The sequence below is a fragment of the Suricata suricatta genome, chromosome 17, assembly GCF_006229205.1.
Source record: "Suricata suricatta isolate VVHF042 chromosome 17, meerkat_22Aug2017_6uvM2_HiC, whole genome shotgun sequence".
NCBI classification, from domain to species: Eukaryota; Metazoa; Chordata; class Mammalia; order Carnivora; family Herpestidae; genus Suricata; species Suricata suricatta.
The window spans coordinates 33,114,310-33,135,114 of record NC_043716.1 but is presented as its reverse complement, the minus strand read 5'-3'; the positions used below and the strand labels follow the sequence as shown (position 1 = coordinate 33,135,114).

General features: G+C 42.5%; 2 protein-coding genes across 8 annotated transcripts in view; one reads left to right on the top strand and one right to left on the bottom strand.

Moving 5' to 3' along the window:
- LUC7L3 (LUC7 like 3 pre-mRNA splicing factor) overlaps positions 1 to 11,604 on the top strand; it is a 30,356-nt gene extending 18,752 nt beyond the window's left edge. For 2 of the 7 annotated variants that reach the window (XM_029927529.1, XM_029927534.1), the window contains 5 exons: positions 259 to 420; positions 770 to 1,053; positions 2,044 to 2,204; positions 5,629 to 5,769; positions 5,875 to 11,604. In XM_029927529.1, coding sequence (XP_029783389.1) covers positions 259 to 420; positions 770 to 1,053; positions 2,044 to 2,204; positions 5,629 to 5,769; positions 5,875 to 6,065 — 939 coding nt within the window. In that variant the 3' untranslated portion in view covers positions 6,066 to 11,604. Of the gene's footprint in view, positions 1 to 258; positions 421 to 769; positions 1,054 to 2,043; positions 2,205 to 4,323; positions 4,450 to 5,628 lie in introns of those variants that run through there. The other 5 variants (XM_029927530.1, XR_003904439.1, XM_029927533.1 and 2 more) reach the window with 5 other exon arrangements.
- A 2,924-nt stretch (positions 11,605 to 14,528) lies between these two features.
- On the bottom strand, positions 14,529 to 18,988 carry ANKRD40CL (ANKRD40 C-terminal like). The gene is made up of 3 exons (XM_029927006.1): positions 18,949 to 18,988; positions 15,504 to 15,674; positions 14,529 to 14,668 (listed from the first exon to the last, which is right to left on the bottom strand). Exons 1-3 carry the CDS (start codon positions 18,986 to 18,988, stop codon positions 14,529 to 14,531), a joined length of 351 nt encoding a protein of 116 aa, XP_029782866.1.
- Between the last annotated feature and the right edge of the window lie 1,817 nt (positions 18,989 to 20,805).

Here is a 20,805-nt window from a genome sequence, read left to right as displayed (position 1 = left end):
GGAATTAAGTAACCTTTTCCAAGGTGGTGTGGGTAATTCACTAGTTACAGGTGAATGATGGGGTGTGCACACTTCCGTGGTGATAGTGGAAAGTTGGATGATACTGCCTTGTTCTCTGCTCTAAAAGTTGGCCAGTTGCTGTTCAATATAAATGGCTTTGGAGAAGTTCACAAAATTAGAACTCTATTCTAAATTTTAAGTACGTACTTTGGATTTGTTTGTTCTCTCTCAGATACACTAACTGATTTTTCATTTCAGACAATTGAAAGTTTTGCTGCCCAAGAAAAACAAATGGAAGTTTGTGAAGTGTGTGGAGCCTTTTTGATAGTAGGAGATGCCCAGTCCCGGGTGGATGACCATTTGATGGGAAAGCAGCACATGGGCTATGCCAAAATTAAAGCTACTGTAGAAGAATTAAAAGTAAGCTTTCAAGGAAAAATTGATCACATAGAGACATAAGCCTCCTGTTGATATTTTGCTGATGTGTATTATTTGAAACCATAATAATCCCTGTAAAATTTTGCTATTAATATTATCAAAGCACTTAAATTCCTTCACTTTTTCATGCCAGGAATTTGGGAGAAAGCATATCTTTGAGGACTTAGTCAAGTAACATTATCTTGCATACAAACATGGTATCAGAATTTCTACATATGTCTCTTAGGACATCAAATTCGATAAGTTGATTTACACTTGCTTTACATGTCAACCCTTGTTTGACAGTTTTACTTTAAGGGTGTTTATAAAAATTGAACTTGATTTCTTTTAGGAAAAGTTAAGAAAAAGAACTGAAGAACCTGATCGTGATGAGCGTTTAAAAAAGGAGAAGCAAGAACGGGAAGAAAGAGAAAAAGAACGGGAGAGAGAGAGAGAGGAAAGAGAAAGGAAGAGACGGAGAGAAGAGGAAGAAAGAGAGAAAGAAAGGGCTAGAGACAGAGAAAGAAGAAAACGAAGTCGTTCAAGAAGTCGGCATTCGAGCCGAACTTCAGACCGAAGATGCAGCAGGTCTCGGGACCACAAAAGATCACGAAGTAGAGAAAGAAGGCGAAGCAGGTACACAGAGCACACAAGACAGTGCCCAGCATATAGTGAATGTGCAGTAAACAGCAGTAATTACTAATGTTATTTCCTTTGTCCTTGGAAATCTTGTCAAGTGCTAGGATTAGATTATAAGAGTGGAGTCAGTTAGCCAATCCACTTCAAGGCAACTTCTTTGCTATTTCACCAGTCTAAGGAAGTTTGATGTGCTCTTACTAGGAAGTCCATGCTACTGGATGGTCTCTTTAAAGTGCTTCACTTCTCATTGATTCTAAGGAGACATTTAAATTACAAGTTATTTTGGGTAAAATTATGTACGTTTACTTTGGAGGGTATCACTCATGTTACCTAACTGGGGTGCCTGGGTCACTTAGTTAAGTGTCCCAACTCTTGATTTCAGCTCAGGGCATGATCTTAAGTTTGTGAGTTCAAGCCCCACGTCGATCTTTGTGTTTGAGATTTTCTCTCCCTCTAAAATAAACATTAGAGGCCCCTGTGTGGCGCCATCAATTAAACATCCGGCTTTGACTCAAGTCATGGTCTTACAGTTCATGAGTTCGAGCCCTGCGTTGGCTTCTGTGCTGACAGCTCAGAGCCTGGAGCCTGCTTCAGATTCTGTGTCTCCCTCTCTCTCTGCCTGTCACTCACTCACACTCTCTCTCAAAAATAAAATGAAAACATCATAAAATTAAAAAAAAAAAATAGTGTTAACATAGCCAATTCTTTAAAAGCAGGAAGAATTAAATCAATTTTACCATTTTAGAGTTGCAGTTGAAGAAGGGTCTTAAAGACTGTGATAACTATCTTAGCACCATTTGAAAAGTTGAAGTTAGATTTTTAATAACTTCGCTTATCACTGTAGATGTGTTTTAGTAGTGGATTCTGTTTGCTTTACGGCTCAGTTTTGTTTAATCTCGTTAATTGTTAAACAGTATATAATTTTTGCAAGGTTTTTCTCATTGTAATGTCAGCTGAGTCGCTTCCCTTTTATTTTAAATTGTGAAGAAGTAGAGATCGACGAAGAAGCAGAAGCCATGATCGGTCAGAAAGAAAACATAGATCTCGTAGTCGGGATCGGAGAAGATCAAAGAGCCGGGATCGAAAGTCCTATAAGCACAGGAGCAAAAGTCGGGACAGAGAACAAGATAGAAAATCCAAGGAGAAAGGTTAGTTTATGTGAGAATTTAATTCATTAATAAAGATTTAATTCGTTAAGAGACTATTTTAACACTTGTTTCTCCGCACTCACATTTCTTTGGAGAAAGGCAGAGTTCTATTTCAAGCTATCTTCTTTTTTACTTAGAACCAGCACCATCAAGAGACAGGCATTATTTCCCCCTCTCCTGCTCTGATTTGTGAGAATGACAGTTGACCTGGTGTTTTCTGAGAACATGTCAAAGCCATAACCTTCAGTTGTTAACCTGAGGTTTATCGTCTCAATTCTTCCAAGTATTGCATCCCTCTTTAAGATTATTAGATTGTAGAATTTATAGCCTGGTTATCAGCAACTTTTTTTTTACCTGCTGTGTGTTCCATAATATGTCTTGCAGAGTAAGTGTGCTGTGTTGCATTGGTCCTCGTGTGCAGCCTTCATTTAACTTCGTAATTAACTTCTAAGTTTGCAGAAGTTGAATATCTTACATATGTCTTCACTGTGTTTTCTATTGAAACAACACACTTTCCTTTCTACCTTTCCCTTTGGTTTTCTATGGCATTCTGGTGGCTGGAATGCACTGTCACTGCACTATTAATGGACTTTTTCATTTTGTCTTTGGCATGTTTTCATTTGGATATTCTCATTTTTTAGCTTAGTCTTTACTGAAAGATAATCTTTTTAAATTAGGGTTTCCTTTCTGTATTTTCTTTAGATCTTTTGAGCGTTTCATTGTGTATTGACTGGGCCGTTCTGCTTTGCATGAGAGCAAGGGCCTGTTTCTAGTTTTCTTGGCTCTGCTTGTTCCGTTCTGTTCTGCCTGTTGGTGTCCATGTTAGATCACCCAACATGCGTGCTGCTGTGGTTGAGTTTATTCAACTGGACTTTTATGTGACACTCATTTCTTATTTTCTTTTATGGAACTATTCTATGGTTTTTGGTTTTTTGTGGGTTTTTTGTTTTGTTTTGTTTTGTTTTTGTTTTTTTCTGGGCCAGACTCAGGTTTTTGTTAGACTGAGTTAGAGAAATACCAGCACAAACAATGGACATATATTTTTGGTCTTATGCTTTCATTTTTCCTGAAATAAGTACACCTTTTAAAAATATTTACATGTAGTGTTTTTTTTTCCCTGCCACCTGGAACCAATGTTGAAAAGTAGGAAACAAGGACCTTTTTTAAAATTTGCTGTCATGAGCTTTAGTATTTGTCATTTAAGTTCAGAAATTACTTCTGTGATTCAATAGGCAGTTGCTACAGAGGGTTATTAACTGATGTTACATTAGTTTAAGAAAGTTTCACCCACCCTTTTTTGCAAGACTTTTTGTATAATACGTTTTTCAGGGTGAGGGGTCCAATCTCCAGAGCCAGATGATGGACGTGAGAAATCAAATTAATCACTTCTCTTTGAGAACTAAAGCTTTTTGCTATATTATTCTTCATGTCACTTAAAATAGTTGGATTGGTTCCCAGGGATGAAAGCCTAGCTAGCCTTCATAATTATCTGGGATCAAAAATGAGCAATAAATGGAACTGGCCTTACTTAAAACAGACATGTTTGAGTAATTTCTGGATAGAGCAAAAAGATGTCCTGAATTGCATAGCTATAATATAGTCTTAATTATAATGGTGACATCATAGAATTTAATAAGACTTTTGCTTAAGTAAAGTAAGCTGCTTTATTTGGATTATGGACAAACGGATTTTCACAGAGGAAGGGGAGAAGACTTGATTTGGAGAAAGTTCTGCATCAGGTCCACTTTGAAAGATTGGGAGTGCATTATAGATTTGTCTTGAACTTGGGGATCTCTTTCAGAAATGGCTTTTGAAAATGTCATGTAGCCACTCAGGCACTCCTAGGTATACAAATGACCAAAGGCCTGAACTCTGAGAAGGAACAGCATTTGATAATGGCACATGACTAAGCGGGAGGTCACTTCTCCAGGTGCTGTGACTGGAAGTACTTGAACGCCACAGCGAAAAGTGGTTTCTTACCCAGACCTCTGTTTCTTAACACCAACCTATTTAGGGTTCTCTCTTTGTCAAGAGAGTTTCCTTTTTTAATCCATAGCCCTGAAACCCACCACACTTTGTGGATGTCCTTAGGACTATTAAGATCTACCATTCTACATAGGGCAGAAGATAAGATTATTGGACTGACTACTAGTCCTCTACGGGGCAACAAGACGACTCTTCTTCATTGAAGCTACCCATGCACCGGAGAAGCCCATAAGGCACAAAGGGAGGACTTTCCCACAAGGTCAGTTAGAGCACACTGTACTGGCACAGTTCTCATGAGTCGACGGACAGACATGGAGCAAGTCCTGCAGTCAGCTACTTGGACGCTGCTTCGTGTACATTTTGCAAGTCTCATGGACTGAATATGCTCCTTCACATAAGATCTTCAGTTCTTCCATTCTTTGAATGAGTGCCCCCTGCCACCACCATATTTTGTTTTCATTACCATCCCTCTCCCAGTGACTTGCTGTTGTGTCTTAACAACTTTGTCCAGAATCTGTAAAGGGTCGTGCTTCTCTTAAACCGTCTTTCTGTCTTATTATGAACTACTCTGCTAGACCGGTTATTCTTAGTTTTAGGGAGAAAAGTAATTTTTCCAGAAAGTTTGTAGTTTGTGTTAACATTTTCTTTAGAACTCTTTTGTTAGGCAATACTTGGAACTAAAAAAGCTGGAATATTCTTGCTCCATGTACCACTTTTTGCCCCCAGAGTGAGGTTTTACCATTCCAAGGAAAAAACAGTAGGAGAAAAAGTTGAGATTTACTTTTTTCGTTCTTTATTTGCAGCTGAGTTGAGTTTTAATTTCTTCTTTTGGAAAAACCACTCTGAGATGGCATATGTATTACTTTTCTTAGCAAAGCACCAAAGTTCAGTACTTGGATTGAGAGCTAAGATCCACTTTCTTTCATTGGGCTTGTTCCTCTTAGGTATTCACATTTATACATATGTAAGTAGTCTTTTGCATTACAAAATCTATAGTTGGAGAAACATCCCTATTAAGTGTTCAACTGTTTTTGCTTTGGGCAGTTACTGTTTTTACTTTTTACCTAACAACTTAAATTTGTTTGAACACAGTTCTTGTGTGATATCGTTCATACCCTTCCCATTGCTTTTTGACGTTCCTCACTCCAGATGAAATTTTCTTAAATTTTAGATCCTGCAGTGATTTGGAGGTGCCCATACTTAGTAGATTATCACCAGTTTGAGAGAATTTGCCCACTCTTTTACCTTTTACTTTCTCTTAATTCCCCATATGGGCCTCTCAGATTTTTATCCCTTTGATAGATTCACCAAACTGTGTTACTTGCAGTCTGTTGGAAATAATTGTCTTTTCATCTCTCGATTGTTGTGCATTTCAAAATGTCATGTATATATTGTATTTTACTTTAAAATCCACGATCAATGTCTTCTTTTATGGCAGAAAAGAGGGGATCTGATGATAAAAAAAGTAGTGTGAAGTCCAGTAGTCGAGAAAAACAGAGTGAAGACACAAACACTGAATCAAAGGAAAGTGATACTAAGAATGAGGTCAATGGGACCAGTGAAGACATTAAATCTGAAGGTGACACTCAGTCCAATTAAAACTGATCTGATAAGACCTCAGATCAGACAGAGGTAAGTGTATTGTTTCTCACTTTGATTAGGGCTTTTTGTTACTGTTTGGCAGTGCAGCGTAAGTATGCACAGACGAAGACGGAGCTAAGCCGAGTAAGAAGACTTACAAAAGCATCTTCTGAAGGAAAAGACAGTGTAGTCCTGCAAAACATTTTGAGGTACATTGTTTTGTCTCAGCTATTTTGTAGCAGACTCGTGCCCCCATTAGTGTGCCTCTTTGGAAATTATTGCCCACGTTTGTAATGTAGTCGCCATTGAAAAGTTAATTATCCTTTTTTTGTAGGGATTTTGCTGTCATTTCTTTTTTTTTTTCTTTTTTTTAATAAAAAGGTTGAACTGTTTTTTTTTCTTTTTGGTATTAAGTCCATCTTGTGTTGGTACATTGGCAGAGACTATGCTTTAACAACTTAAATATTTCTGAGGCACATGTTGGACTACTTTGTTTTAATTAAACTGCTAGTATTTCTTTGTCAAGGATGTTTCTAGTTTTTTGCTTTATTGCCTTGCATTCTAATGCAGTTTGTTCTGTAACTCGAGAGCCAGTAGCATTGGATTGATGGAAGTGTAGGGTTTATGAATTATTGCAGCTGACTACCATACCTCACACAGCGTTGGTGTTGTGAGCGGCCCATGAAAAGCCAAATTAAAAATCAAGGATTCAGTCAAACTAAGCAGGTACTCATGCCAGGTACTCCTTTCTCTACCCACATCCATGTTTGAATGCTATTGCCTGTGATCTTTACGCTTAACTGTTGTGTATCTTTTTTGTTCTTTACAAGAAGCACAGAGGGGTTTTTTGTGTATTGCGTGAAAACTTATAAATCACATGTTAACAGAATGGAATTTTTTTTCAACTGTATGTAGGGATGCAGTGGTGCCCAGAATTAGATATCTTTAAAGAATTTTAAATACAATAAACACTTCACTTTATTCGCCTTGTTACATTCAATGCAATTCTCAAGTCTTTAAGAGGTATGTGTTTAATATTTCCTACGGCGTAGGAGAACTTGCAGGCAGCCATAGGTCCATAGGAATAGTCACTGGCTGAGACATTTCCAGCAGCAGTGGATAGCAGAGACAGACACCTTCCATCTGTGAACTACGAAGAGTTGATGAATCGTGTAGAATGAATTTGGGTTTTTAAAGAACTATTAAAAGTTAGGTTTTATGAGTTCTTAAAACCTATAAACTGTTCATCTTTGGGCTAGTGGCTTGGGATAAAAGATTTCTACTGGAAGGGAGTACCAAGTAGTTGGTTTGTCAATGGCTTTCTTCTTCTAGGACAGCAGTGTAGTGTTACGTGTGTGAGCCATTCACGCGTATGCCCGCACACGCAGGCACAAGGCTTTCAGACCACACTGATGCCTTGATAACTTACAGAGAATACAGGCGTTTCATATCCATATGTTAAGTAGCAGTTAGTGACTGGGCCAACACTTAGTCATAAAAATTTGCCTTTTACATGTTGTCTAATTATCCCTTTTCCCCAACTTTTGCATTGTAGGACTACTCTTCGAAGATTCCTGGAAGAAACCTGAAAACGGCTTAACATGAAGATCACCATTAAAATGAGGTGAAAGAAAACTATAGTGGCATAGAAAAGTAGAAAGCTCAGTTAGTTGTTCTGTTTTTTTTTTTTTTATTAAAAATTAATTCAGGACTGACGTGACCTACCAGATTTCAGAACATGTGTTAATAGCGTATATATGCCACTGAAAACTTAGGTCCTGTATCATATTGTTTTCTTTAAGACTTTTTAAGAAATATTACCTAAACATGTGGCTTGCTCAGTGTTTAATTGCAAGTTTTCATTCTTGGACTTTGAAAACAGGATTAAACGTTAGTATTTGTGTGAATCAGACTAAGTGGGATTCCATTTTTACAACTCTGCTATATCTAGCCTTTGGATTTAGAAGTGAAAATAAAGTATCTCTGACTTTCTGTTACAAATTTGATTGTCTCTGTCATTGAAAAGTTTTAGTATTAATCTTTTCTAATAAAGCTATTGACTCTGAACTAGTCCCCTGTTTTAAATATGAGGTGCACTGTTACTAGAAGTGTTGGTGTACAGTTTTATCTGATTGTTCTGTTAAAGACTAATTTTTATAGAATTTCTGCAGTTTAAATGTTTTGAATAATGGTGCTTCAATTTTGGGTGGTTATGAATAAATTTGAATTTTGCTTTTAATAGCAAAGATGTACAGTGAACTAGAATATATTTTTACATCCCTGAGAGATTCCTTTAGTAGTAGAAAACTCAAAATAGCTTTCTGATGAACAGTATCCTCTTCTAGTTACGAAATAATGATGTAGAAGAGCATTCAAGAACTTCTAACTAGCTTTTTGGTCTTTGTTTTAAATCCTGTGTCCAGATTTCTTTTAACCTGGTCTTGTCAGATTGCAGATGTATTCATTTCTGTGTATGGGGTGTGTAGTACACATAATAAGAATTTATTTTTTAAAAACTGAGGCTTAAGCAGGTGGTTCTCCCCAACCCCAGCTAATTTGGCAGCATGTTTCTATAGCCAGCTTTGTCATCTGTGTAAAAGTATTATCCAGCTACATATGTCATAGCAATTTTTTGTGATTTATAATTTTTGAATATTGCTGTCAGTTTATAAGGTAGAGAAACCGGGTAACTGGGTTAAATAACTTACTAAGCAAGGTCATATGGCTCCATGTTGGCAGAGAACTAGCATGTGGTACCTAGGTCTCTCTCTGCCTTTTGGTCCAGTGCCTTGCTCTTCTGCCACTGTATCTATCCACTCTAATAGGCATAGTGAACTGTCACAGGTTTCCTAAAATACCCTCCACCAAGCTGTGGGAAGTGATGAAGCTGCCACCTCAGAGGTGCTTGGTGTGAGATCATGCCAGGGGCTCGGAGCACCCAGGCGAAAGGGCTGGTCATCTCTGACTTTGTCAGGATTAAGATAAGATGTGGAGCAATCTAATACAAAGGCAGCCCCTCCCAAGCACTCACTGGTGGTGGAGTTTGACAGGGTTGTGGCTGTGAGCAGGACTTTTGAGTGCTAGTTCATCATATTCTTTGCTCCGTATCTGGAAAAACCATCCAGAAAAACCGAAAACAGACAATTTACTGAAGTATTAAGGTACTAAATTATTAAGGGATTAAAATGACAAGTTTGTTCTTGCCTCTTCTAGAATCCATAGCTAAATTACTTCAATGAGGTACAGTAAAGGAGTTCATGAAAAGTCATCATCTTCATGCTTCTGTGGGCATTTTGATATATTGATCACGATGGGAGTTAATGTAGGATTTGAGAGAGAGGCATGTCCCTTTAGGGTCTCCATGACTAAGGTCTGGTTTTAGTTGGAGATCTGGAAGTTGGGTCGCCCTCAACACCCAGAATTCAGGCTCAAGAGGAAATTATTCCTACTTATATTCATAAGAATCAAATATAGAGGCTATGTGCTAATTGAATTCACTATAAGAAATACACATTTCTGCCTTTAGGGGCAAACAGTTGTCAGTGTGTATTTTCTCTGTGAAGAGCCTTTAAGGGGAGCCAGATTTTATTACTCAGAAGATTACTTGATAAGATTGGAATTGAATCAGAGCAATCAGGTTTTTTTAACTTTTTATTTTGGAAAATTTAAGACCTCCATAAAAGTAGAACAGTATAATCAGCCTCTAACAAAACTCCCTACTAGTAAGACTCAATGGCTAGTCTTCATTTCATATCTATGTGCATGTGTATATGTGTCCCCTGCTGCCTCTTATTTTCAAGCGAGTCTCAGACACACCATTTGATCTGTAAATATTTCAGCATGTATTTCTAAAACTTAAGAAATCAAACAGGTTCATTAACGAAAATAAATTGGATGAACTTTTAATTGGCCAGAGTCGTCAACTGTAGTACTGGTCTGGTAGTTTACTTTCCATTCTGGCAGCTTCTTTGCTTCAATGTAGAAAGACTATGCGTCACCCTCCCTTTTTGTTAAGACATGTTTTCTTCAGATAGATGACAGCATATTTACAGTTGACCCTGGGACAATGCGGGAGGTTAGGCATGCCGGCCACTACCGCCCCCACCTCCTGTGCGGTCAAATCCACATACATACTTGACTCCCCTCAGAACTGCTAATAGCCTGATGTTGACCAGAAGCCTTACCTATAACAGTTGGTGAGCACACATTTAGTATGCATATTAAATATTGTATGCTTGCAATAAAGCTTAAGGAAAAGTTGAGAAAATCATAAGGAAAATAACATAGTACTGTGCTGTAAAAAAAAAAAAAAAGCCCTGTATAAGTGGACCCATGCAGTTCAAATTCTTGTTGTTCAAGGGTCAGCTGTATTTTTCATTTTGGATTAAAACCCATTGCCTTCCTGAGGTTGTAATAAACTAGTCCTATTTCGGCTTAAATATTTATCTCCTCTCCTTATGCCATCACACTTGCAGGCAGTCTGTCTCTTGGCTTCAATATCTAGTTAGTGTCACAGAGGAGACTCCTCCATGCAGGTTGTCAGCCACCTCCTGATTAAAGTTTCCAGACATGTTACAGTGGAACAATTTAGGGTGGGAGTTTGAGTGTCCATACCATGCTTCTAAAAATGCATTTTAGGTGGGCTATGTGAATATTTTTAAACATTAGTTTAAAGTGCATGAAACAAAAGAAAAATACTGGAGAATTGTGTGTATTTTCTGTAGGATGGAACTTTGTTCAGGGCTGATTTTCAAGTTTCAGTTCAGACTGATTATTTCAGTTGTTTATGAAAGAACCCCAGGTGACTACTTTTTAAGAATTCTGTATTACAATTGTAATGCCTGTACATGGTTCAGAAAACAACAGTAGAAGTGTTAAGTGATCTCTCTCCTTCTCCTGTCCTTCTGGTCTTCCTTTTCAGGAGCTACTGTTAACAGTTACTCTTGCTGGAGGGAGGTGGGGATATAAGCATATGTGTATAGAGCTCTTTTATATATGATAGTACATCGTATGTTTTGAATCTTGCTGTTTTCACTCGTATATTTAGAAACATTTGAGATCTAGGAGACCACACTTAAGTTTTAAACATGTAGTTTTTCAAAGTACATTTCAAATAAACCAAAGCAGAGATGTAAATGTGCTTTTCATTGTTGTATCAGATTTTTTAATTTCCTATTTTAAAAATACAGTTTGAGAGTCCTTTATTTCTTCCCCTCAGCCACCCCAAGTAACTCGGTTGTCGACAGATTCAAGAATGTTGAGGAATAACAGCTTTGGGAAATAGTCTGGCATAAGGGTCCGTGCCCTAACTTCTCTTGTGGCTATTCCACTCCTAGATACATAACCTAGAGAAACTCTTACACGTGTGTGTCAGGACACGGCTGTGAAAATGTCATAACAGCATTGTTTGTAACAGGAAGAAAAGGAAAACCAAAACAAACTGGGAGGACCACTGGATAAGTACCGTGGCCTGTTCTTACCAATTCTGTGGGACTGCACACAAGTCCAGCCGAATGACAGCTGCATGTGTGAACACAGACGAGTCCCAGTGGTCGGAAAAACAAGTTACAGAAGAATACATGCACCACGGTTCCATTTCTGTGAAGGTTAAAACCGAGCGGTTAAGTAAAATCTATGGTAGATGAAAGAAAAGCATGGAAATGATTAACATGAAATTCACCGTTAACCTGTTGGGACCGAGGGAGAGGAGTCCGCGGAGGAACTGCTGACAGCACTCTGTTGCTAGAGCTGGGTGGGTGGTTTCTTTTTAACCTGTATGTTTATGTGCTTTTGTATGTATGGTATTTCTTAATAAAATTTAAATTTAAAGGAAGCATGGGAAAAGGTCTTGGTGTAGGTAGTGACTAATAAAACATAATAAAAGCACACTGTATGTAATGAAGTTCACCCTCCTTTAATGACTGGCAGATGTAAAAGGTATGGTTTCTTGAGCGCCAGATTTAGGGTCTTAATTGCAGTCCTTTAAAAGCTAGAAGCAGAGCCTAAGTGTATGTTTTCTCTTCACTTATTTTTATCTCTACGTAATCTTCGTTTGGGTGTCAGCCGGGGAGCCGCTTCTTTTGTAGCTGTGTGTTTCTTACAAATTCACGCCCTTCCTGAAAGGGAACTGCTGGGTGAGAAGAGCCATACTCCTGGCTCGTGGTCAGCACATCCATCCCCTGTTGAAGCTGGAGTGTCGCATCAGAGGGGCTGCTCATTTTTGGCCTTGTTCTGCTCTTGGTAGGAGTACCAAGAAGTGTCAGATGTCTGCTCTTCAAAAGGGAAGTCATTGAAAGTAGAAATGTACCTGCAGGTGGATAAAATTCACCTGTATCAGCAGTGGACTTCTTACCCCACTCCCCCATGGTCCCCAGGTGAGCCTCTGACCCCCTAGTCGGAGTGGAGGGCTTAGCCCTGAGTTCCTCCTGTGCGCCCCTGAGGCCTACGGGCCAGGCTGTCTGATACCATGGGGAGGCCAGCGAGCAAAGTAGGAAGACCGCCTTCTGTGGGCAGGCTTGGTCAGGCCTGGGAGCTGTGCAGGAGGGATTTCTGCGCCCTGGTGGAAGGGAGGTGCTGCTGTCAGTGAAAGTGGGTTGTGAACGACTAAGAATTCTGGATTGTTCCGTCTTTCTTGTATTAACCCAGGTGTGTTCTGGGACTTTTTAAGATAGCATCCTAGTTCCTGATGATCCTTTCAACGACTTAAAAATCTTAAAATGATACTAAATTGATGTGAAAGTTGGTGGAATTGTATCTTCCTCAGCAATTCGTTTTTGCAATCTATGCATGAAGTACATACTATAATGAAAATTACTCCTGAAGCTTCAGCTGTTTACTCTTAATCTTCATCCTTAAGACTTACTCATGTTTGTTACAGGAAGTAAGTTTCTGTAATGTGTTTTGGTGGAAGCTAAACTGGTTATTGGAATGGATACTGAATTTGCTCAACCTGATGATAATTCAGTTGTTGCCCTTATTGAATTACTGTAACCATGAAGCAACACTGTAGGTTCTGCACATAGTGTAAGTTTTCCTTCCAACTGGCTTTTTTTAAATCAAGTTCTACCACATTCACCTAAAAAACACAACAGAAAATCTCACTTTACCACGAAGGGTGATATGGGACCATTAACAGCCCAATCCTGAGTTCCTACCCAAATTTTCCTTATTTTTTAAAAAGTTGGCTTATTTTGAGAGTGTGCACGTGCATGTGCAAGCTGGGAAGGGGCAAAGAGAGGGAGGGAGGGGGAGAGAGAATCCCAAGCAGGGTCTGCACAGTCAGTGTGGAGCCTGACACGGGGCTGGATCTCATACCAGGAGATCATTGACCTGAGCCGAAATCAAAGGTTAGACATTTAACTGACTGAGCCACCCAGGTGCCCCACAAATTTTCCTTATTACTCAAAACAAATTGAGAATACCTTAGGGAAGCGGCACTTAGGAATTGACCCCTTGTTATCCTCCAGAGTCCTGTGACGCTGGCACAGCGCTACGTGGAAATGGCTCACGTTAGGGGCTGTGCAGTCTTAAAGACGTGTGACTTCCTCCCAGCTGGGGTGCTCCCACCAAAGAGGTCGTGGGTACTAAGCCAACTGCAGATTCAGGCCTCGGGTACTCCACTCATTTCTATGAATGGAATGTCACACATATCTCTTCCCATACTGTTTAATAAAACATTGCTCTTTGGACAGTGGGGTGTTTGTACAGTGTTTGCGTGTCCCCCACCCTTCCTCAAAGTGGAGGTATTGAGAATTTGGGAGAGGAGGCCTCTCACAGCCAATTTTCTGTGCCGGGGAAGACAGGACATTGTGCTTGTCCGGAAGGGGCTCCAGTATTTTATAGCTTGGCTCTATGAGGATTAGGGGTGACTTTATAGTCCAGGAGTAATGGCAGAGAAAAGGTGGCCATGTACCGTGTGTGTTATGTGGGTAAATGGGGTCAAATGGCACCGCAGCGCCTCCAAAGTACTAGCAGTTCTTAACCAGAAGTTTGGGAGGGTTGACCCAGAAAGCATTCTAGATAGTGTGGTAGGAGGAGCTCAGAGTGGGAGTAATGGCAGCCTATCTGGAGCTGGTTGTCCGAAAGTGTGCCGGGTGCCAACTTTGTTCTTCCCATCTGTTTTATAAGAGTTCAGGGCCATGGGCTGTGCCTTGGCCGTTCCACAAGTTGTTTGTTAAAAAATGGCCCCAAAGGTAGTTACTCAAGTCCTGTTAAGTCATGCCATTTTATAGGCAAGTTTAAATAGGAAATGATGGCATGAAGTGCTTGTAAACATGGAGCACTGAGGGTGGCAGTGCTGCCCGATGGCCTCAATCGAGCATGCGACTCTTGATCTCGTGGTTATGAGTTCAAGCCCCGTGTTGGTTGTAGAGATTTTTTAAAAATTAAAAAAAATTTTTTTTTAATGGAGCACTGGTTGAACCAGTGTGCCAAGGGGGGTCTTGGCTTTTCCCAGCTCCATCAGCTTACCCTCCCCCACCTTCAACCCTTTTATAGTTGACATGAACAGACCCTGACTGAACCTTAGGAGTACATACCTCTGCCTGATCAGGATTGATGTACAACTCTACAAACTAAACTTGTATCATTCTGTACAACTCTACAAACTAAACTAAGTATCATTCTGCACAATTTTTAAATGGCTCTATTTGTCAAAGCACTTTGAAGTTTTATCCCGACCCAGAGAAGTTGGAGACAAGGCAACAGTTTTCCAGAGTACACATGTGAAGCCAGTACATGCATCCAGCCTGGGACTTTCTAATAGGTCAGGTTTGCAGCGTGGCTGTTGTAAGCAGGCTTCTGTAGGGTTGGTGTGTGTTCTACCAATTCAGAGCTCGTTTTCATTAAAGTGAGTCTTATTTCCTGAAAGTCCGGTAGTCTTAGAATATATCTTTGTCCTTAATATGCAAAAGACTTTTACAGCAGTTTATAAACACCATGTGAAATTATTATTAAGAGGAAAAATTCTTTGTGACCAGCCTCTTGGGTTCTTGTCTATACAGGCTATTTCTGATTGATTTCTCTCTTTCTTCATGGTAAACTAAGCAGCTGAGAAGCGGTTTTCCTTTCTTTGGTCTCTGTTGTAGGTTCCTAAGGGAACTGTAGTCCCACATTGATACTGCTGAAGAGAAAACTTTAGGCCAGGGCATTAAAAAAAAAAAAAAAAGTCTAGAAAATATGATCATCCTGCCAATTCTTTTACAAAGAGTATACTGTTAGCCGAGACACCAGTGAGAATTGTTAAAGCTATTTTTAGAGCTTAGAAAAAATACTAATGCGCAGAGAAATGAAATTTTTCTCCTGGAGTAAAAAGTTGAGTTCTATATTTTGAATCTGGTAAGTCTGTAGAAATGCAAAGCTATTCTGTTTGGGGAGATCACAAAGGCTGACTCTTGCTAAGCAAATAAGGGTGGGTTAGTGTTTCCCTCCCCAGGGACTGTGCCACCTAATGCGGCAGGTTTGCAGAGGCAGAAGGGGCCATAAGCATTGAACTGAGTCTTCCATTTGGGTATTAGTTCTCATTCAGGCCGTTTTAAAGGGTTTATGAATTTAGGGGTGCAAATCTGTGGAAATGTCAGATTCCAAATACCCTAGCTACCGTGTCTGGCTATCCTGTAGCCAGAATTTTCAGGATCTTAAATTTTGTTTTCACATTAGAAATGCAAAAAGGAAATGATGAGATTCACAGAACCTTGATTTTACCCACTTAGAACCCAGCCTGCGTTTAGAAACTTGGAAACCCTGCCTTTCTGAGCGGTGTTTTTGGTGCCTTTCTGGTCTTCACTTGCTCTGGCTTAATCGCCAGTTCACAGCAAGTCGCTTTTAGTAGATTTTGAGAACTCAGCTCTCCTGTGTTCAGTTCAACTTCAGTGAAGTCATTTTCTTTGGGGCTCTGAATTCTGACTTTAAGCACCAGCTCTAGATCACCCCCAAATTCATTTGTTAAAAAAAAAAACAAAATGCCTAATTTAAAGCCTTTCAGCTGACATCATCCGTTATAGCATAGGTCATCCCAAGAAAATAATGGGTAGACCCAGAGCTTCTATTGGTGTATATAAGCTGCAAATTATCTGAGGCTTTTCTTGGGGTGCTGGGCAAGCTCTGGGGAGTGTGCCCCAGTATGCTCCCCAAAAGGCTTGCAGTTGAAGCCGGGCTATGATTTAAAATATGCAATGAATATTTAAATGTGCCACCCTTGAGCAATCCACAGTATGTGTTTGAACTTGCTGGTTATTTGGGAAGCATGAAGGAAATGTTTAGCCCTGGGGATCCGTATCTTTCAGAAGCCATTGTGCAGCAGTGCAAATCATCCTGTGTGACTCCTACTGTACCCCCTCCCCGGGGCTTCAGGGGGACAGGCCCTGAGTTCTACCACCATCGTTTTGGGGAACAGTGGTGTCAAGTCTCCAAACTTAACTGTCCTTAAGAAGGAGTAGTATGGACTGAAGGTGGAAGAACCCAAATGGAGTTTGGCTTTGCAACATGGCCTAGGGGCTAAGCCCTCACCTAGACGAGTGTCCTCAGCTTTGGCCTCACCTGGGTCGGGCGGCAACTGTGGACTGGAGCCTTGTTTATATTCACCCGCGAAAGAGGAAAAGGAAGCACTGCCCAGCACAGCTCCGCGTGTAGCACTCCGCTAGATGTGCCAGTTAACCAGGGATAGGGATGCCCCTCTCCGCTTCCTGCTCCGCAGCTCTGCCTCCTCCTCGAGCGAGAAGCCAAGTTGTGAGAAGGGCAGTAATTATGTTCAGATTGAAGAGTCGTTTTCCTTAATCACAGCCCAAATCACGAAAAGGAGCTGAGACGCTATTTTTAAGTGGTATGTAATCTGGGGAAGAAGTATAATCTGTGTGCTCAACTCAAGTTCCTACCTTAAATATTTTCGGCACTGAGTGCTTCGTGTCCCCAATTGTCTAGCAGAGCTCTGCAGTTCGAAGAGTCCCTTTCTGGGGTGTTTTCTCACCCAGATGGAAGGGAAAGGTGTGAGCGATCCGTTCCAGGTACCAGGCCTTTTCCATTCTTCCCAGATCCATCCCGCACCACGGACGGTGCCACGCCCTGGGGAAGTGATTCAAACTGCCGCCACAGAGCCCCAGAGGTCTCTGCCCTGGAGTTTATGAACTAGCTAGAGAGAGAGATTTGCCTTGTGACCTCAAGTCAATGTGAAATCGCAGCTCTGAGGGCCACACAAGCACGGCAAGGGGTCAAGGGAGGTCTCCCAGAAGGTAGGGCGTTTGCACTGACATCTGAAGGAGGAGTAGGCTTAACTAGGTCCAGAGGGAAAAGAGGAAGAAAGGCCCTCCAGGGCTGGAAACAGTTGAAGGAGCCTGTGTGTGGATGGAGAGGCGCTTTTGAGGCAATCCAACATGGCTGCAGGCGGAGGGCAGTGCGAAGTGGGGCAGCCAGCGGTCACATTGGGGGACTGTGGACTTGTAGCCCAGGCCATTCAACTCGGTAGCCGCTAGTCCTGTGAAATGAGATACACTCGTTTCATAAAAATACATAAAATAAGGGTGCATGGGTGGCTCAGTCGATTAAACGTCTGATTCTGTTTTGGCTCAGGTCATGATCTCACAGTTTGTGAGTTCAAGCCCCACATTGGGCTCTGTGCTGACAGCTGCAGAGCCTGCTTGGGATTCTCTGTCACTCCCTGCTCACTCGCGCGCGCTCTCTCTCAAAAATAAATACATAAACATTTAAAAAAACATACAATTTCAAAGACAGGAAAAGTAAAATATTTACTTTTTAATATCGGTCCTACATTGAAATGATAATTTTGATATGTTGAGTGAAGTCAATATATTAATTTGACCTGTCTTTTACTTTTTAAATGTGGCTGCTAAATTTTTAATTACATGTGTGGTTTACATCATACTTTTATTGGACAGCATGGGTCTAGGTGAAAGGTTTTGGATTTTATTCTAGAACACCACCAATCCATTAGACAGTTCTCAGCCCAAATCAGTAATCAGATTTACATTTTGGGGGGAGCGGGGACTGTCCTCAAAAAATTCTTATGGGGCATTGACATTATTCCCATTTTCAGGCAAGACCTTTGAGGCTGAAGGGTGAAGACACCTGTTTGAGCTTGCTCCGTGAGTAAATGTCAGGACCTGGATGTGAATAGGGCCAGCCCCATCCACGGAGCCCAGAGCAAAAGGCAGATATGCAAAGCGGCTTCCCCAAAGCGGCACCCCCCTACCTGCCCCGCGGCAGATGAGCAACCCCAGCACTTGCAACCTCCCGCCTGCACCTATTTACCTGGATGGGGGTGGGTGAGAGGTTCCCCCGTCTCTCGTCAGCTGGTGGCCCTCAGAACATGCCTCTGCTGCACCTGCCTCAGCTCCGACTCTTGCTGGAGTCCCTTCCAGGGGCCAATGGTGACAACAGAACGGAACCAGGACCCTGGTGGAGGTTATGCGGTGGGGGTGGGAAGGACTGGGACCTCGCACACGGGGAGCCAAGCTCGCAGCTCCCAAGCCCCCAGCACCTGCCCCGTTGTCTCGGCTGACTTCACTTAGGAAATAGAATCTAGGGTAAAAATATTTCAAATGTCCAGCCGGTAACCTCAGAGCATTTAATCCCAGGTGTGGGGGCGCCACACAGCTGCTGTGGTCACTGGCCCAAGAAGCCAACCTTGCTTTGGACTCTGAAAGTACTCTCCACATGGCCCAGTGGCCCCCAGACTCCCCCCCCGCCCCCCCAGGAGAGTGGGATCTGCAGTCTTGTCTTGGCCCTGCACTCTGAGCCACGGAGGAGCCCCTCTCTCGAGAAGCCCTCCAGCACTGGTGAGCCTGTCAGATTAAGATACCCTGGACCGGAGGTCAAAAAGCATGCCCTTTGAAGTCACGCAGATTTGGGTCTGAAGTTTTCCTCTGATGCGGCAGCAGTGACTCATTGGACAAGTTACTTCACTTCTTGGAGTTTTAGTTTTCTGATCTGGAAAATGGGATGAATAATCTCTGCATCGCAAAGTTGCAAGGACCAAAGAAGTGACTGCCAGTAACGAATTGCTGGCTGCTATCATCCTTCATCACAGTATTGATACTTGCCTTCCCCAAAGGGACCCCTGGTCGGCTTGCTCTGCTCCTGACCTCACCAGTGGCAGAGCCGGGGAGGGCCACAGGCCCCGCCCACTTCCTTGAGGACCACATGGGAACGAGTCTTCCAGACTCACCTGCCGGCTTCTCCTTCATGTCGCCTTGGGGTTCAGCCATGATTCCTCAGAGCAGTGTCCCCTCTGGCCTGTATGCCCGAGCCCTCAACCACATAAGCACCCCCAAAAGTGTCCGTCTGCAGTGCAACGACTGTGTTCCGCCACCGGCCTGGCGAGATGGGGCAAGGGTTTGCCGTTTTCTAGACGGGCAGACTCAGCTTGCCTGGAATGATGTGAGTGAAGTTCAAGGCTCCCTCCTCCCTCAGGCTATGTCTGTCAGGTAACACTCGCAGGTTAATAGTGCTCACCCAAGGGAATGCGCCCCTGGAAGGCTCAGCCACCAGCACCCAGCTAGACCCAGGCAGCGTTAGCCCTCCCTGGAGAATGTTAGCAGCTACGACATCAGGGATAAGACAAGCCGGACACTTAGCTTCTTGGATTCAACAGGCTCCTCGTTCTCCCCTTTCTCCTCCCGTCCTGCGAGTGAGTGACAAGAAAGCAGGAAGACCCCAGCCCGAACCTGGGAGACTCTGCCATAGGCCATGATCCCAGACCCCTTGATTTCAAACATAGAAATGGAGAGGGCCAGGGCTGGAGCAGGAGGTTCGATGAAGGGTGGGCGGGGCTTGGCAAAGTTCCAGAAAGGGCTGCTGTCTCAAAGAGGTGCTGAGGATGGGAATCCACAGGTCCGGGGATGACTCTCCCATTTCATTTAACTGTCCAGGAACGAAGACAGGACAAATGGGCAGGGCAGCAGAAGCACATCACAGCTCACAGGCTCTCACATTGTGCACTGACCGGGATCACCCAGGAAGCCTGGGTCCCACCCTCTGAAGAGTCCAACATCGTTGGGCGAGGGTGTCATCTGGGCCCTGGAATATGTAAGAGGTCCCCAGCTGATTTTAGTGTGTGGCCCCTGTTGAGAACCACTAATCTGGCCAAACTACTTAAGGGGTAGATGAGGGAACAGAGACCCAAGGAAGGGAAGCGCTCACTGAAGGTGGCCTGGGCTACGGGGCATGGGCCTGGGGCTAGCTCTGGGCCACGTGGTCGCCAGCCTGGCGCTACCTCTGGGGCATTCGATGGCGCCCTTTCTGCCAGGAATGGAGGAAGGTGGGGCTCCAGCTGAGAAGGGGAGAGAGAATGCACTTTGGCCAGTCTGGCCGCCAGGGTGTGGCCAGCCGTAAAAAGAGCCACCCTGCGCCCCCAGGCCTGTGGGCGGGGCCTAGAGGGGCAGGGGGGCTTGGTCGGAGGCGGAGCCTCCATCCATTTCCACTTACTGCTCAGTCCATTCATCCACGTGCTCCCCATTCACGCATTCACTCATCAATATTCACGTTTTCTTCTCGTTTTGGAAGCTCTCTTTTTTTGTCTCTTTTATTTTTTAACTTTTTTTTTCCAATCAAAATATTACAAGCTCTAACTTATAATGTTCAAAATCAGGGCCATTAGCTAGGAAGAAGGCAAAGTACTTGGTGGGAGGCAGTGACATAGGCCTTGCTGTGGGTCTTTCTCATTCGTTTTGCTGGACACTCAGTGGAGCCTTTTATTTATGTCTTAGCTTTAGGGGCGCCTGGGTGGGTTCAGTCGGTTAAGCCTACGACTTCCGCTCAGGTCATGATCTCGTGGTCTGTGGGTCCAAGCCCCGCGTCGGGCTCTGTGCTGACAGCTCAGAGCCTGGAACCTGCTTCGGATTCTGTGTCTCCCTCTTCCTACCCCTCCCCTGCTTGTGCTCTGTCTCTCAAAAATAAATAAAACGTTAAAAAAAAAAAAAAGGTATTTCTGTGTTAGCTTTTGTGTGTGGGGGGGGAGCTTTTTATTTTTACATAGTTTAGCTTTTTTGTGTGGGGGGGAGCTTTTTATTTTTACATAGTTTAG

Excerpts from the sequence above, each read along its gene's own strand:
- ANKRD40CL (XM_029927006.1), bottom strand. The coding sequence starts at position 18,988 with ATGGCTGAACCCCAAGGCGACATGAAGGAGAAGCCGGCAG. Across the intron at positions 15,675-18,948 it reads CATGAAGGAGAAGCCGGCAG|TCAGAATTCAGAGCCCCAAA; the intron begins GTGAGTCTGGAA and ends TGGTGCTTAAAG. Across the intron at positions 14,669-15,503 it reads CAGAAAGGCAGGGTTTCCAA|GACAAAGATATATTCTAAGA; the intron begins GTTTCTAAACGC and ends TTGCATATTAAG.